Source organism: Centruroides vittatus, unplaced genomic scaffold, assembly GCF_030686945.1.
Source record: "Centruroides vittatus isolate TY-2023 unplaced genomic scaffold, ASM3068694v2 contig_975, whole genome shotgun sequence".
Classification (NCBI taxonomy): Eukaryota; Metazoa; Arthropoda; class Arachnida; order Scorpiones; family Buthidae; genus Centruroides; species Centruroides vittatus.
Genome location: NW_027122648.1, coordinates 535,332 through 553,848, shown reverse-complemented (window position 1 = coordinate 553,848; position 18,517 = coordinate 535,332). Strand labels below are relative to the sequence as shown.

The window sequence follows — 18,517 nt, the reverse complement described above, 5'->3', positions numbered from 1 at the left end:
ATACGATACGATTGTTTATATAATTTGCCAAGATCCACATCGTGAATAATTAAAGATGTCAGGTTGTAGTGCACAAAATTACAGTAATTCTGATAGAAAAGGATACATGATGTTTCGTTTACCAGAAGAAAAACAAAAATTGCAATTAATTGTCAGCGTGACAAGTAAATCCTAAAAAATTTCTATAGACTCTGAGGTATATATTATATTATTGACACGTGAAACAAGCTGTTTAAATTAGTGTTTAACATTTTTAAAACTCCTTCCTGCACAACATTTTTCTGGGAAAGAATTCTGTTTACACAATTCAAAACTTTTGTTGTAGTGTATACCGGTTTATCTGTATTAATGTTACTGCATTTTGTTTTTAAGGAAAACAAAGCTGTATAACAGAACTGTGCAATTTTGTGTAAGTAAAACAACAATCATAAAAATTTACACTAATTGGGCTGCAATTTGAAAAAAATTGTACACCTATAAATTCTCACTGTCGTCCGTCCGTCAGTTTGTTTGACTGTCTGTTGTCCTTCCTTAATCTCGAGAATGGAGTTAGATAAAGTCGAGACCAAATATGCTTGGGGGCTAAGCTTGGGGGTAGGAGGCCTAGATTAGCTATTTGAATTCAAAAATTTCCCTGAAGGATGTTAGATGACTGGCACGACTCTGTTGCTAACAGTAAAAGTATGATGTACAGGGGCAAGACACTACTAAAAGAATTGAGAACATTGTAACAAAAAATTGCAGCCCGGTATTGTGACGACGTCACAATAATTTGTATTTAATTGTTTTTATTTCTTATACATTTACTTAACAGTTATAATACAAAAACATTACAAATAATATTTTTATTTGAAATACTTTTTCTCTCTTTTTGGAAAAATAAGCAAAATACAGACATATAATTAAGTACCAGATAGACATTACACATATATATATATGTTTGGATCATTGAATGAGGCTATAACCATATGGTCGGTCCAATCAGATCATTTGATCAATGAAAATCAATTGATATTTGATTGATCGTTTAACTTTTTCTGTTCGTCTTTATTTACTTTATGATTTTATATTAAAAAAAATTCGGATATAAATTGCCAAAAATTCCTGTAATATTTAATTTTACATAGAATAAAAATAATGAAATTTGTAATATTTCAACCGTAACATTATTATTACCAATAATAATGTTACGGTCGGCGCGGTAACCAAGCAGTCACTTTTTAAAATTAGGCAGATTTTTATTCAATAATTTAAATTCGCAATTTATAATAACGTATGACAATCCTTAAATGTCTACTTTTTTAATGTCGTAAGAACCCTCGTAACTCTCACACATTGGGGCTAAGCACGTAACGAAAGCTGTAGCACAAAATGGCAAAGGCTCATATCCAGCCTAAATGCATACTTTTACGTCAGTTTGAAGTAATTATTACAATTTTTTGTAATAGAAAAATGTAAAATAACGTCAAATTTACGTAACTGTGCACACTCTTCTGGTAAAACGAACGAACCTTAAGGAATGTTAATTAAAGATACCCATAATTACTCAAGAAATTATAAAAATATTCGTAGATAAAATATAAAAATTATCCTAATTTTAAAACTCTTTCTAAAAGAATTTACTAATAAATTTTAGAATAAATTATATAAATTTTTAAAATATATTTTAATATTAATAATAGCAAATAGCAACTTATATTAAATATAATTCATAAAATATATTGTTAAAATTTGAAATTTTAACTTGGAAAATTTTATCATCACATTTGCAATTTGTAAAGAAACAAGAGAAAAAGTAATCTACACTTTATATCCAATCGCTAAATGTAATAATAGAAATTCGTGATGCAATTACCTGAGGGAAATGAATGTTGATGATAGGTTCGCTGCTTCTTTTCAGGAACAATTTCAATTTTGTTTCTTTAAATGACTCCCTTTTTTTAGTTGCTGATTCTTTTGGGAACGTTGGTTGCTGTTGTTGAAGCCCATAAAGGATCTTTTGGAAAACCCTGAACACACAAGTTTACTATTTTGCCATTCTTTTTAAAGATACGAATATTTTCTACATTTTATCGTTAAAAATGTTAAAATATATCTATTTTATAAATAGTTCTATAATTTAATTTAAAAAAAAATACAAAACGAAATGATTGGTTAAGGAAAACTAATTTAAAAAGTAAATATGAAAAACTAACGTAATTTCTCGAGGTAGAATAAATGTTAACTGATGATGCAGTAAAATAAATGTCAACTGTAGGGTAAAGAAAAATAAACAGCAATTATAGAAATGCAAGAAAATAATTATTAACTTTAATAGGTAGGAAAATAAATGCTAACTTTGTAAAGTGTAGAAAAAACATTAATTGTAGGATGTAAGAAAATAAGCACAAGTTGTGCAGGATGTAGGAAAATAAATATCAGCTGTAGAATGCAGGAAAATGAATATCAACTTCAAGGTGTATCAGTTGCAAAGATGAAGGAAAATAATTGTAGAGAGCAGAAAATGAGTATTAACTGTAAAGTGTAGAAAAAAGCATCAATAACAGGATGCAGAAAAGTAAACATTAATTGCAGGGTAGAAGATAATAAACATCAACTAGATACAGGTAAATAAGCGTGAACTGTAGACTACAGGCAAATAAACATTAATTATAAAGCAAAGAAAAATAATTGTAATACGAAGAGTGCTACTGTAAAAAGTTAATGAGGAAATACGTTTTTACTGAGAATTGTTTAAAATGTTTAATACTAAAAAAAGATAATTTAAGAAGCAGTATTAGTGACTGAAAAAATGAAAATAAAAAATAGAAAGTGAGAAAATTAAAAACATTTACGATTTTAATATAATTAAACAATAAAATAAATCAAAAATAAATTAATTTTTAAAATTTTAATATTAAAAAGTTAAGAATTAATTATAGAAATTTTAAATAAAATAAAAATTACTGTAATTTAAATAAACAATGTTATATAACAGAACTTAAAAAAACTTTTTTATTTAAGTTTTATTCTGTAACTTTAACAAGGATTTAACATAAAAGTTCACATAAATAACCTGTTAGAAGCAAGCGAAATAGAGGAGAAAAAAAAGAGATATTTGGAAGTACTGTATGATCATATTACACAAGGGATGCCATTCTCTGCCTGAAACCAATTTTGTGTCTAGCACATTACTGGTTTCAGACAATGTGTCCCACAGCACCAACATCAACACTTACAACTCCCTTCATGCCCATAGAAACATACAATTCCACAGAGTTCCTACTCCATTTTAATAAGGAACATCAATACCTTATACTTGTAATATATACTTATAAAGTATAAAAAATGTCAACGTCTTATTTTAAAGCGAGCAAAAAAATAATATTTAAAAACATCAATAAAAATATTTTTGTACAGAATAAAACTAGACATTTTTATTTAATTCATCTTTGTTTTTTAAAAGTATATATGAAAGTATAAAGTTTAAAATAATATTTGATTTAAGAATTTAAAAAGTAAATCAATTGGAATTTCTTTATAAAAATTGAAAGAAAAGCACGTTGGATCTATTGAAGGCAACCTATTAACAACAAGTGGAAAAGTAGTAGAAAGATAAGTACAAAATGCTCTGGGATATAAAAAAATAAATTTAAAATATTAAAAAGAATTAAATTTTCTCGAATTTTTAATAAAATTAATTTTAAAAAGTCGTAAAATTACGAGCGCATAATGATCATAAAAAATTCCAAACGTTAATTGTAATCCATCTTACGATTGAAAATAAATAAAATTTTTAGAAATGGTAGAATATATATACATATAAGGCCTTAAAATATGAGAAAGAAATTAATTTTTTACAAAATAAATTTCAAAAAATAAGAAAATGACGAGCGCAAAACGCAATCTAAAAGAATCTTCAACAGGCGAGTAGCAAACTTTGACATATTCCACTATTGAAATAAATAAAATTTTTCAAACTATTGTCTATATATTTGAATACCTGCTTCTTGCAGCTAAAACTGCTTTGACAGCACAAACAGGTTCGCGTGTTTCTCCAACCAAAAAAGTCACATCGCATAGTTCTGGCATACTTGCTAAGAATTTCATATCCTCTGCCAAACCTGGTTTATCTTCAAACACTGTGTAATCATCATCCTCTTCTTCTGCCATCTTAAACTACGAATAAGATTCTAGAAAATAGATTTATGTATATAAAATATAAGATTTTTAGATATTTTTCTGGTACAATATTTAAACAAAAAAATACAATTTTATTGCAGGTAATTCTTATTTTGGTAAGCGCATTCTCCGAGGAAATCGTTAGGATTTTTGAATTTTATTTGAATATTTTTCTTTATATATTATATTGAAGTATTTATATCAAGAATAAATTGAATTTAAAAAATTTACATTTATTTTATAATTTAAAGGAAATTATTCGTAAATTTATTATATTAAATTAATTCCTTGTTTCACTTCAAATATTTTATGTATTACATTTTGAATTTTAAATTAATATTATTAGAGAAAAAAAGTGAAGTTAATTTAATTCAAAGATCTGTGACATCACTTCCGGAATTTGATGCATGTGAATACAGTGAATTGTTACCGTCGTGCAGCATTTATAAAAAAAAATAAAATACTCAGAGGCGGGGGAAGATTACCACATAAAGCAGAAGGAAGACGTCCTTTCACGAATTATGGTGGCGGCACAAGAAATTCAACGCACACCAGGTATTTTTGAGCGGTGTACGGAACACGCTTCGCAGATACAATGTTTGCATAGATGTTGGACGTCGCCATATCCAGCAACTCTTGTAGAGGATCACGATGCAAAGCGAAACAAACGCTTAAGAAGTATCATATATTTTTTATAAAAAGAACATTGCTTTCAAGTAAATACAAATAAAGTATAAAATTTTGAGATAAATGTATTCATTTTTTTTCTTTCTTAAAGAAAACTCTAAATCTAAATAATACAATAAAGATGAATTTGTTCTCATTTGTGAGAAAACTCGGAAGTGACGTCGCTAAACTTTAAACTGTGAATAAATCCTTAATAAAGGATTTATTCGAAAATTATAAATCATTATTAAGGATTTATCCTTAATAAGGATTTTTTTTCTCTTAAGGAATCTATCCTATAAGCTTGCAACAGGAATTTTGAAACATCCTGTATATACATCATAATTATTTTATTATTATAAGTATTTTAAATAAGATTTTAAATTTTAGTTTCTATAACAATTGAATTTCATCCTTCGTTTCGCTTATTTTTTTATTTTAAGTTTTTATTATATTGTATATTTTATAATAAAATACAATCAGAAGAATTTTCTTTCCAAAAACAATTCAGTATACATACATTTTTTTCAGTGCATTTATAGAGAAAGAGTAATAACTTTTCTTTTAAAAAAAATCATTCCAATTCGCATAATAATAGTTCTAAAATCTGACTTTTATGGATTTTAGCACTTTAATGATACTTAAAATATAATTATAAATATTTTCTACTTTTTAATAGTAATTTAAGATAAGATACTTCGATAAAACTTAAAACATGGTTCTACCTCAATGCCTTTTTGGTCTGTATTTTAGTTTAATTAAATTTTTAATTAATAAACCTAACGAAGAACAGATTTATTATGCACTGGCTAATGTTTATTTAATAATTAAAACTCCAGTATGCATTTCTATAACTAAAACAATGTTGTCATCCTCACTGTCAACCGATCTATAACACATTAAAAACTTAATTTCTACTACTGCTTACAAAATTATATAAAACATAATCTGCAACCATAAACTTAATAAGATAAACTACACCTTACATAAAATTTTAAACAATTATATTAATTTATTATTATTATTATTATCAGTCCTATTATTATATATCGGTTTTAAAAAGGTTGTAAATTAAAAACAGCTGAGGTCGGCAATTGTTTTAGTTGTCGAAATGCATACTGGAGTTTTAATTGTTAAATAAACATTGGCCAATATATGATAAATCTGTTCTTGATTAAGTTTGTGAATCAAAAATTTAATTAAAATGTGCTTGTTTATTGAGAAACCACGTAAGATTAAGCATGTCTGACTTCTAAAAAATATTCTCTAGAATTTTCTTTTATTTTAATGACTGTTTAAAGCATAATTATAAACATTTTCTATCTTTTATAGTAGTTTAGAGTGAGACATTTTCAAGAAGACAAAATTAAAATATGGCGACTTATTAAAAATCTACGAAAGAAATATTTTAAGGTTAAACATGCTTGAAATGGTTTTAAAAATGGTTTTTTAAATACTCCGAATGGTTTTGTCACTTTAATAGTTACTTAAGATATAATTAATAATATTTTTTGCATTTTATAGAAGTTTAATATAACACATTTTAAGAAACACAAAGATGAAATATAGTCGTTTATTGGATGCATTTTGAACGAGGTTTTAAGTCTTTAAACAGTCTAAAAAATTGGCCTCGATAGTTTTTATCATTTTAATGATTAATTAAAGTATAAATTTCAATGTTTTTCTCTTTTATAACAATATAGGACAATACCTTTTAAGAAAACAAAGATAAAATATGGTTATTTATTGAAAAGCTACAAGATACATCTTGAGATTAATAGCATCTTAAATTGTTTCTAACTCTTACGAGCTTTATCATTTTAATGATCACTTAAGATAATTATGGCTGTTTTTTTTTTATTTTTTAAAGCAATTTAGACCAAAACATTTCAGGAAAATCTAAAATATGGTCTTTTTGGCAAGGTGTACATTTTTCAATTAAATGTGCTTTATAGGTTTTTCGGTGAAAGTGTAAGGTAAATTTTAAAACTTATTACCTTTTAATTCTGTTCATTGAAGTAGATGTAATAAGGCATTCGTAATAGGTACTTAATAAATAATCCACCAGCAACTATCAAATATACTGCAATAAGGTAAATGAGAAGGATGAAGATAAAGCGAAATCGATCCAGGATTTAGGTAATGGAAAATCAGTAGCAATTAGTTGCTGTAATAATCTTCCTAAACACTAGTTATATTAGATATGTTACTCATCTTAGTGATTTGTTATGAAGTTAATATCGATTAAAAAGTCTAAATAATAATAATAATAATTAAGTACATTTAAAAACTTAGTAAAATTGATTGGAAATTAGAGTAAAAGATGAGAATAAATAAGATTATTTTGCATTTATAAACAATAATAAATCAATACTTTAGTTTATACTTATATTTTTAATCGTTTCTATGTTTAACTTTTATTTTTATTTAATTATATTTTGGAAAAGATTGAGTATTCTACGGTAAGAGATGAATAAGCTAAATTACAGTATGCCTATATACAAAAAATAAATTAATTAAAAGACCATTAACAGGAAATTTAATTATAAAATAAAGAAAATTTAAGAAATAAATTTGACGAAACACAAAATAAAGAAATAAATTATTATTATTTAAATTATAAATTCAAATTCTGATGTAAATTGTTAGTCTAGGCAAAGAAAAAATAAGAATTAAACATGACGTGGATTTACTTTCTATCTGGCTCTATAAATGCACATGCTCGGCACCTATTTGGATGAAAATGTATACTATACAGTATATATACATATATAGATCATATATATCGGATAAAATCCAAGTCAACACCCTATAATAAGCATATAAGCGCAAAGACGTGGATTCAGTACCCACCCGGACAACTGAATCGACGTCTTCCACTTAGGTTTATAATTTCGACATAATTCTATTAATAAACTATTTATGGAATCAATAGATGTACAGAAATCGAGAAAATTTCTATTAATTTCCTTTGCAATATTTAAAAATATATAAAATATATTTAGAGAGAAAACAGCCTGAAGTCGTTTAAAAGGTAGACTATCGGAAAGTGTTGTTTTAAAATATTCATCAAGAAATAAACTGAACAAGTGAGATGCACTTGTAATAACAGCTTTTTAAATTATTAATTCGCTATAACGTTTTTTTAATAAAAAATGAAGTATACATTTCTAATAGAAAGAGATAATAAACTGTAAAAGTTGCCATTTTGTTTCATGCGATAAAAACGAAGAAATTTATGAACATGGATCGTATAGTTTGGCATGCCAAGTATATAAGTCAATTTTATTCGTATCAAGTATGTTTGTTATACACAAGCAGGTAGATATAAAAGTTCAATTACGGAAGATCAGGATGATGTATAGTATACGCGAATTTCGAGCGTAATAAAGCTAACAGGTAAGAAAAAGTGTTTTGTTCGATGCAGTGGTCCACGACACAGAGAGAGAGATTGTCAAGTGACTAAGAATAAATGTGATAAAATGAATGTTTATTCGTATGTATCGCAGCTAAGCACAGAAAGAGAAGGAAAACGGAAACAAACAAGACAACAGAGAAGAAAAACAAGAGAACAGAAAGATAATACCGAAATGGAAAGAAGAAGAAAACGTACATTTCATGGTGGAAAAAATGATTTCAGAAAAGTCAACAATTCTGAAAAGGAAAATAGTTAAAATTTCTTCACAATAAATAGAGAAAGGTAGAAATTATCAATACCAGAATTTACACGAAGCAAACTGACACTTTGCATCCATTAATGAATGCAAAGCGAGTTTTTCTGTGATAGACTCATGTTTACACATCAAGCAATTAATTTGCAAGAATTATACACCTAGCGAGCTATTTATTAATTTGCTCACTACATAATTTATACAAATCTCGAGAAAAATAATCTCGAAAAGACAAAAGTAAAACGTTCCCTTATCTGTAATAAGAACCAATTTAATTGTCAAGAGAATAGAAATTTAAAATAAAATCTGTGACTAATAATACTGGAGTAGGTACGTCAGTACGTCAAATACTTGGAACTTAAGTTGATGTTAGGAATGTTTTCATTTTCAGCTCGGTTTATATCACACTTAGCAGAAAACTTTTAAAGTCACATAAATTAGAATTAAAAGCAAAGATAGCATTTAGAAGATTAAAGCATCAAATTTTTGAAGAAGTTAAATGACGTTTTTCATTCTGTTGAAAGAAGCAATTCTTTACTTCGAAGCTGATCTAGAAAAACTAGGTCAGTTCTGGAAGAATTATCGCACAACAGGAGGTACAAAATAATTCCCATGAATCAACAACCTTCATCAGCAGAACATTGATTGAAACCAAAAAAAGTTTATCTTATTTACAAGTAGAGAAATGAGTTCTCATTGTAGTATGGAGCATAAGAAAATTCAAATTATTATCTTTTGTGAGTATAATATATTTACCTGTATAAATCATAAACTTTGCGTAAAATGCTTTGAGGCAAAGGTAGGATAGCAGATGTAAAATTTTGTGAAGATTCAGAAAGATTTACTAACTATTTTCTCAAGTTTAGTAAATTGTCCAACTAAAGAACGTACAAGACAATTTAATAGCAATTTTTCAAAGTAAAGATAATTTAATGAAAAGGAAAGAAATATTTTTTTAAAAATCACTTTTGCTTCTCACCAAAATTAATTTACAGTTGTTACAAGGTAAGGAGTAAGTAAGTTGTTAGTAAGGAGAACACTGCTTTACGACGAAAGCAAAGTGTTCTCCTTACTAACTTTATAGCTAAAGTTTTAAAGATGGTTTATAATTAGAAGAAAAATCAATAAACTTTCAATTAAATTTAAAGTAAAACCATTTAAGATTATAGAAAAGCTGTAATTACAACTTGCTCTCAAATCAGAAAAATCATAAGCTGACTAAAATAAATGCTAAAAGTCATTTAAAAAACAACAGGTAACAGACTCCTTAAAGTTGAAAATAAACGCTTCATCTTATAATTCAGGTAATTCTAATTTTTATTATGATAAAAGACAAAGTCCTAATGTTTCGAACAACGTTACTGATATAGAAAACTTGTGTGATAATATGTCTTATGAGATAAGACAGCAATCTCAGCTCAATCTTAATACAGTTATTGGACACAGAAAGCTTTCCGTCTACCGGAAAGATTATCTTTGTTAATAATTTTCTTTGTTTTGTTGTAAGGAAGAAATGCCATGGTGTTATTTTATGATTCATTTATTTTATTGTGTATCCTGTAAATAGATGAGTGGTGTTGCTTCTTATAAATGATTGGTTGGATTGACACACGGAGAAGAAAAATGAGACAAGATACTGTCGAATGACAGTTGATATAAACTAGTTCTCGATTACAATAATACTTTTTAGAGTAATATTCGATAAATATCACGAAACCATTTACTAGACATTATGTATTGATTATAATTATACCAAGTTAGTCAAATATTTCATATAATTTAGCATGTTTCGGAACTAAATGCCTTTTTCTTGAATGAAACGATATTGTTCTGCTATAAAATAGATAACTCAAATATTAAGGGACCTCTATAAATTATGTAACGCATGTATGATTGGATGAGTGTGCAGATAATCTCTACGGATGACCCTCGTAACGCATCCTAGATGAGAGTGTTTACAAAAATGCTACGTAATACAAGGAACCCTTAAGTAATTTTTGTTTCTGAAGTCTTGCATAACGACGATGCACTGTTACAGCTTCTACATTACACGTGTAATTAATAAAATAATGTAACATTCAGTATCCCGTGCTATGCATTATTCTTTAATACAATTAAAAGATACGCGTTTCGACATTCTGGGGTGGTATGTGCGAAGCATTACAGGAGTGGGATTGTAGTTTAAAAGTATAAAATAGCGTTATATAATTTATAGACGATTCTTAAAAATCACTAACAAATCATTCTTCAAATTGTCAGAGTTACAAATTTATACTCTGCATACGTAACCTATATATATTGATAACATGCATAATTTTAATTGAAAATTCCACAAATGATACCTCGAAGACAGAAATGAATCGATCTCTGAATATAAACTCGATTACTAAGTATCACAACTTACTCCGTTTTCTAATACTCTTTAAGTTTAAGAGTACTGTTAGAAAATAAGTGTACTATTCTTCAATGGAATTTAATCTTATAAGAGTATTTTTTCTGTATTCTGCCCGAGTTACAGAACCTTTTCACGAGAATGCACGTAACTTGGCATCATGTTGTGAATCGCAAAGCTTCTCATAATGTTACGTTCAAGAAATCAAAACTATTCTTTATAAAAAAAACATTTTTAGACATTTTATGGCCTTCTTCAGATTATAATCAATAGAAAGAAACGATTTATAATGCAAATTTAAAACTTAAAAATTGATTATTTAAGTTTTAAATTCCTTGTAAGTTAATTCAAGATGGATACCAGGTTTCGTGTATTTTCATAACAACACGTTATATCAAGGTTTGACTATGTATTCATACAATGACTGAATTAATATTGAGCCAAAGAAATGTACTCTTATAAAGATTAGGAGTTAACTTGTTAATGGAACTACACTCTAAGAAATATTAATTTTTAATATACAATATTTTATTGTTTATTTGATTTCTGTTATCATGGTATAAATTATATTTATTATGGTCATCTCTATGTGGTTTTATATGATTTAAACTATTTCCAGGCAGAAACCTCAATTTATAGCACCGGACTTATAGAAAATCTATTGGTTAATACAGAAGGGTTTCTATTTAATATTAATCGAGAAGATTCTCTCGAAAGTATTCATTCACACTTTATAGGGACAGCGCTATTTGAGCGTGCGCTATATCGAGGTTTGACTCACGTAATCACTGATTCAATAGGTAATATTATTCTCTTGTTTGGGTCCTTATTTTTTCTCTAATTTTAAACGCAATAATTCAAAACTTAAATGTTCAATTTAACCTTATTTTTAAAGATTATTTTTTTATTGAATTAAATAACAGCCGATGTAAAAAAGAAATTTAAATTCGTTTTTTATATTCTTTTTTCTTTTAAAGTAAATTTTTTATATATTTCTATTGATGTTTTTCTATTGAAGAATCGAAGAATTATTGATTAAATCGATTATAAAGTATGTTAAATCATTCACCCATTTCAAATTATAGATTTGTGTAAAATATCAGTAAACAAGGCTAATTATCATTCGAAAATTCATAAATTTACATATTGCACTTACTTAAATTAATTGTAAACATGCCTGAAGCTCATATTACATTATTATCCATTTTAAGATCATCGAATTTTCGAATCTTTGATCTTACTTTCATTATTAAGATTTAAATCATTAATTATAAATGATTTTGATAAATTCAATATATTAATAATTTATTATTCTTCGTATTAAATTACATTATAACTTATTTCTTCCACTAAAATTAGTGCTATTCGGTAAAGTGTTCAAGATGCTCTTTATGATTTCGAGTGAAAGAATAAAAGTTATATGTTATTATATTTGCTATTTTATTCTATATATAAAAAAATAGCATTTTTACTAACATGTCATGTGTTTTTATCATAATTTTTAAGTTGAAAGACATCTCGCTAGATGTTCTTATAGCTTAAAATTCCTTCAGAAAATACCTTGCTAAGTGATCTTACAACTTAATTTTCTTTCTAGAAAATTTTCAATTTTAAAGTTCTGTAGGAGGAAAAAAATATTGCAATATGATTTTTCAACTCAAAATTTTGCTAAAAAAAAAAAATAATAATACTTTGCTAGATATTTACTTGCGAAACTTCAAAATGCCAGATCAATTTTAGATTGGAAGATCATCTGGTGAAATTTACGGCTTATGAATTTGTTTTTACATGATTATTTTCTAGATAAAAAAAAATGGATTTAAAATAAAATCATACAAACGTGACGATTACGATGCGATAATCTTTAAATATACCGGTAAATTTATTTTCTCCAACTAGAATATATATATGTATATGTTTTTATTGTCTGTTTTAATAATGCACAGAATAAAATTAGATTTTTATATGTTAAAATTGAAACAAAAATAACCTGAATATTTTGTTGCGGTATTATTACTCAATATAAAAAATTCGGTTAAAAGTAGTATAGTTTTAATAGCATTCATCTAAGGATGCGAATATCTTCAAAGCAAACAATGGATTTGGTAGAAATACTTTACAAATGATGCAGCTGATACTGTCAGTAAAAATTAAAGTAATACATCAAAATATGAATATTTATTTTACTTCTACTTAAAATAAATTAATCTTTCATTATTATAAAACTTGTTTAACATTGTAAAATATTTGTTAAATACGTGCTAAAATCTTTAGCACTTTCTTATTATGTTTTTTTGCATATTTTAACATTTTCCTTGTGTAGTTTCCTGTTTAGCAGAAAATTTTGCACTTATTTTTGCACAAGAAAATGCCTAAACTACTTAACCATTAATCTAAAGCTGAGAATTTTTTAAATTATAATAGATAGTTAATTAAATTAAGTAATTAAACAGTAAAAAAAGAAAGACAAAGCTTTAATCTTCACTAAATTTTATACTGTGACTCTTATTTATTTTGTGTAGCAGGAAAGACGGAAAACGTAAATTACGTCAACATATAAACATGTATATATTTATTTTTAGTAAATATACATTTCTATGACATAAAACATCATTTAATATTACTGTATACCTATTTATCATAGCCACTACAGTGCTTTAAATTAGACACGTGTGTGAAGTTTCTATTGTAAGATGAGAAAGAAAACACGTGTCAAATGGCATTTTTATATATTATAGAATATTTTGATTTGAATTTATATAAATAATGACAACATTTATCATATAAAAATCATGATTTACTTCTAAAGAAATATAAATCTAATATAACGAAATAAATATACTATATTTATTTTATTATCGCAAACTAGACGGGAAAATCTTAAAATAGTTTTTAAAATTTAAATTTCGATCATTTTTACCGATAATAACGTGCCAAATTTACCGTTAGGTCAGCTATTTTAAAGAATATCCAATAACTATGATCAGGCCATTTGGCAAGGACCTCAAAAACACGTTAAAAATGGTTTATTCGATTACATTTTTTTGTATATTAGGGGGGGAAATCTTCATTTTTGTCTTTATTAATCTTTATTATTATTTTTAAAATATAATACAATTTTTAACACTGTTTTTTCCTTAATATAGTGGGATCTCAGAAAGATGCTCTCAGTATCAAATGAGGGCTGAGTCCTCTCTAGCCTTATTGTTTACTAATTAACTAAAATGATAGCATGAAAAAATAACAATTATGTTAATTTCTCATACAAAAATTTAAAAAAAACAAATGATTTAATAATATTTCAGTTAAAATTGCAGACTAAACAAAGTAAAAAAACTAATTTAAAAATGAAGAAAAGAAAATAAATTAAATTAAACCTTAAAATATTTTGGAATGAAAACATTGGAATATTTTCAAATAAAACAAATATTAAAAAATTAAATGCATTTTAGCAAATAAAGACAAAAATATTTTATTGATTGATTAATTTTTTATTATATTTTAGATGAAATTTTGATAAAGATAAATTATTTTCCGTAAAAATTAAGCTAATCCAATGATCATCATCGTGTTAAATAAATAAAAATTACTTGTTTTAAGTAACGATTTAACTTTATAAACCGAAAATATGATTGGTATTCGATTTACTAAACACGAAATCACACAATTTTGCCATTAAACTAAATAAACTTTATCCCAAAAGACCATGCAACAGTCAAACAGATAGACAACATTCAGTAATTCAGTTATCATTGCTTCACTAATTTCTAACCTCTTAAGAGAATGCAACCTTTAAATAAATAATACAGTAAAAATTAAAACAGAAAAATGTTAATATTTTAATAAATCATTAAAGAAAATATAAATAATTTCTCCTTTTTTTTATGAATATAACTGTGAAAGATGCAATCATAAAAGATTTGGTGACGTTGTTGAAATCTTTCAATCGATACATCGGCTTCTAGATACTTTCTAAAAATAGTATCCTAGGGTTTATTTTCTTCTATCTCCCAAAAGAACTTGGATTTATAGATTTTTTTCTTCCTCCCCTTCTCTCATAACTATCATCTTAATATCCTTTGAATAAAGTTGAATTATTTGAAGCAATACCTCAAGGAATCGCAACTTCATGATTATTTATTTATAAAATGTTCCTCTAAGCAACGATTTATAAATTTATCGTGTCACTTGATATGCGATATGATGTATCGATTGCATTTTATTTTTAACTTAACTCCCTCTCTTCCTCTCATTCTCTCTTCGGACAAAATTTATGATAATTTAACTAACTAATTAAATGAGATTGGAAGGAAGGATTGGTATCTCTAAAGCAAAAGAAAAAAAAAATTATATTTTTAAATTTCATTTAAAAAGAAATAAACATTCAGTTTTTATTGAAATCGTTTAAAGAGGAGGGAACGTTGCATTTTATTTATTAAAATAATTCCTAAACTTGATAACAAGTTTTAAAAATGATGCTTGAAAACTATCCACTTCTTATCCTGATATATGAAAATATATACTATATATTTACATATATACAGATGCAATTATATTTATATTTAACTGAATATATAAATTTATACAGGAGCTTTATGATATTTTACTTGTATATTATGTATTACATGAAGGTACTTATTCAGCAATATGGTTTTTCAACTCTATTTACAGTTAATATAGTGCATATATTCAGTCAAAATTATAGAAAATATACATATTTTGTTAAAATTTGAGTTTTATTTTAATTTCAAAATTTCAAATATATTTTAAAACCTAAAAATTATTCTAAAAAGTAACCCTGTAAAAGAGATTTTCTAGTATGAGATATATGGCTGAATATATGCATTTATCACTTACCTGAACTTATGTAAATAAATAAATATATATTCAGCCAATTTATAAAAGAATATATTAAATTTATGAGTGCATCTTTATCATTTTGCATATATACATCTCTATTAATTGGCTGAATATTCATCCAATTAATAGAGATATATTAATAGATGCACATATCCAGCCAGATTTTAAAAAAAGCAGTAAATATGTGACTGAATTTTTGCATAAAAATCCTGCATTTTTATATCATATTATCTTTTACCCATTAAAGCTAATTTACCTGTTAAAGCTAATTCTTATCCAGCTTGAAAAGAATAACAGAAATCTTATTAATACTGACATTTTAAGTGTTAAAATGTTTATCCTCTTGAACTCGTTTTATTACTTTTTAAAAAATATGTTTAGTTCATTTTATTATATATACAATATATATATATATTTCTTATATATCAAAATAACTTTATATATATGTATGTGTGTATAAATATATATATATATATATATTATACACACACACACAAACACACATAATATATATTTAAGTTTAATATATCTGTGCATGAACAAACATACATATATAAGCTATATATGACATTGGTAAAATAAAATCCAGTTCAACTTTACATTAAATTTCTCATTTCTAATCTTGTTTTCTTCAAAGTTTAAAAAAAGGAAACAAGATTATTGGAGTATCAAACTGTAATACTGATTTTTTTTTAAAGAAAAAATAAAATTTTCAATAAAAATTTAAAATTAAATTTTTCTTTTATATTTCCTCTCATAACTTACTTTTTTGTAAAAAAACATCAAAAAATGAATTTTTTATTCAATTTTAATGCATCATATTTACTTTTGTGCTAAAATAAAAGAATCTTTTCTAGATTTAATTATTGAACTATGTTGGCTAGAATGAAAATTAATGGAAAACTTTGTAGATGACAATAGAATTTTTATCTGATTACTTTATAAAATTGTTTATTCTTACAGAAAAAAAAAATGGATTCAAAATGTTAAATTACTTTCAAATAAAGCAATAAACATAATTATGGTTCTTTCTCTCTCTTCCTTTCCACTCTTTTTTGAAAAGAGAGGAGTGAGATGATTAAATTTAGATTGCTATATAAGTAATTTAAAATTTTTTAAAGTAATAAATATAATAAATGATTAATTTTTAAAGCTTTTGAAATTTAAATGTATTAACATTTATTTTAATAATATAATTACATAAGAGTTTGTTAATTTTACAATTACTGTTCTGGCAATTTTAACAAATATATAGGATGTATTTATACTTATCAAATATTAAATAAAAATAAAACTTCCATATTTTTATTATTAAAGTTTTTTTTAATCATAATTTTAGAAAACTTTAGGAAAATGACAAAGTTATAATATGGTTGGTTACATGTTTTCACTAAAAATTTAGTAAGTTACGTGAAGTATATCTACCTTTGTATCTTTACTTCACATTAATTTAATTCTTTCAAGCTATGCACCAATGAATTTTCATCATCAAGAAGACATTCATTCTAAATTAATTTTATAAAAGATTTAATCTACTTATTCTTATATTTAATTACTATTTGAAATATTTTGGTCTAAGCTGATTTCTTTTAAATTTTTATAAGCTTAAATTATATATTTTGTATAAATTTCTAGTACTTCATTAATAATATAATTACTATTGATTAAATAGGAAGAATTTTAAATAATTTAATACACAGAATTAATCAATGTGTGCTTTACAGAATTAAATGTCTATGTAAGCATTTGTTGCAATCTTCAAATTATTCTTTAAAATTAACGCAAGATGTTTAAAAGTTATAAAATACTTTTATATATTGGAAAATTATCTGTAAATAAAATTAAAATAATTTATGATATATTTTAATGCAAAATGTTAAAGTAAAATTAACACATGAAACTCTGTACAATCTCATGTAGATCCTCAAAACCTAAAGATATTGTGCTTTATTGATCCAATTTGATAGATATGGAATTTCATTCAAACTTATGGCACTTCATATAAAATTGTTCTAGTTTAGTTGATATAAAGCTCCATATAACCTCATATACTATTTTGTGTTGCATGATATAAAACTGAGCTTCTTATCTTTATTAAAACATAATTCAATATATAATTTTAAACCATTTTTTACCTTAAAATTTTAAAAATTTATAAAATAAATGGCTAATTCTCAAAATTAATTACATTTTTCCCCCTAAAATAGTTTAGTGAAATCAATTTTAAACTCTATTAAAATATTTTAGAATGGAAGTATATTATATAAATATTAAATTAAATTGAGAAATGATGTGATTAATTGTATTTAGAATATCTTACAAAAATAAATTAATTTCATTTACAATTTTTCATAGCTCCGCATTAATTTAAATAAATACAATTAATGAATTAATGACAATTTTATTATTAATTTAAAATAATATCAAAATAAAATAATTCTTTGAAAAATATTAGGGTTTTTTTTTCCTTTTAATTTCGTAAAATTTTAATCTTTGATTTTATAATTACTTCAAATTAAATAATCAAAGTAAAATTTATTGTAAAAACTAGCAAAAAAATAATAATAATTTTTAAATAAATACTTTTAATAAAATGATTTGCTTTTTAATTTATTAAAAGAAAATTAATCACTATGAAAATTCATTTGAACCTTTATTTATATATTTGTAATTTTTTTAAATGTACATAAGAGAATAAAAAATAAATAACAGTTAATATGAATATTTTATGAGTAAAAATTTATGTATTAAATTAATTTAGACAAAA

The 18,517-nt window shown here is 24.9% G+C and overlaps 1 protein-coding gene across 2 annotated transcripts in view; it reads right to left on the bottom strand.

Moving 5' to 3' along the window:
• Positions 1 to 18,517, bottom strand: part of LOC136985634 (serine-enriched protein-like) — a 34,697-nt gene that overhangs the window by 12,893 nt on the left and 3,287 nt on the right. The window contains exons 1-3 of one of the 2 annotated variants that reach the window (XM_067282954.1): positions 16,746 to 16,782; positions 3,983 to 4,172; positions 1,856 to 2,009 (exon numbers count right to left, since the gene is read on the bottom strand). In XM_067282954.1, coding sequence (XP_067139055.1) covers positions 1,856 to 2,009; positions 3,983 to 4,152 — 324 coding nt within the window. In that variant the 5' untranslated portion in view covers positions 4,153 to 4,172; positions 16,746 to 16,782. Of the gene's footprint in view, positions 1 to 1,855; positions 2,010 to 3,982; positions 4,173 to 16,745; positions 16,783 to 18,517 lie in introns of those variants that run through there. The other variant, XM_067282953.1, reaches the window with a different exon arrangement.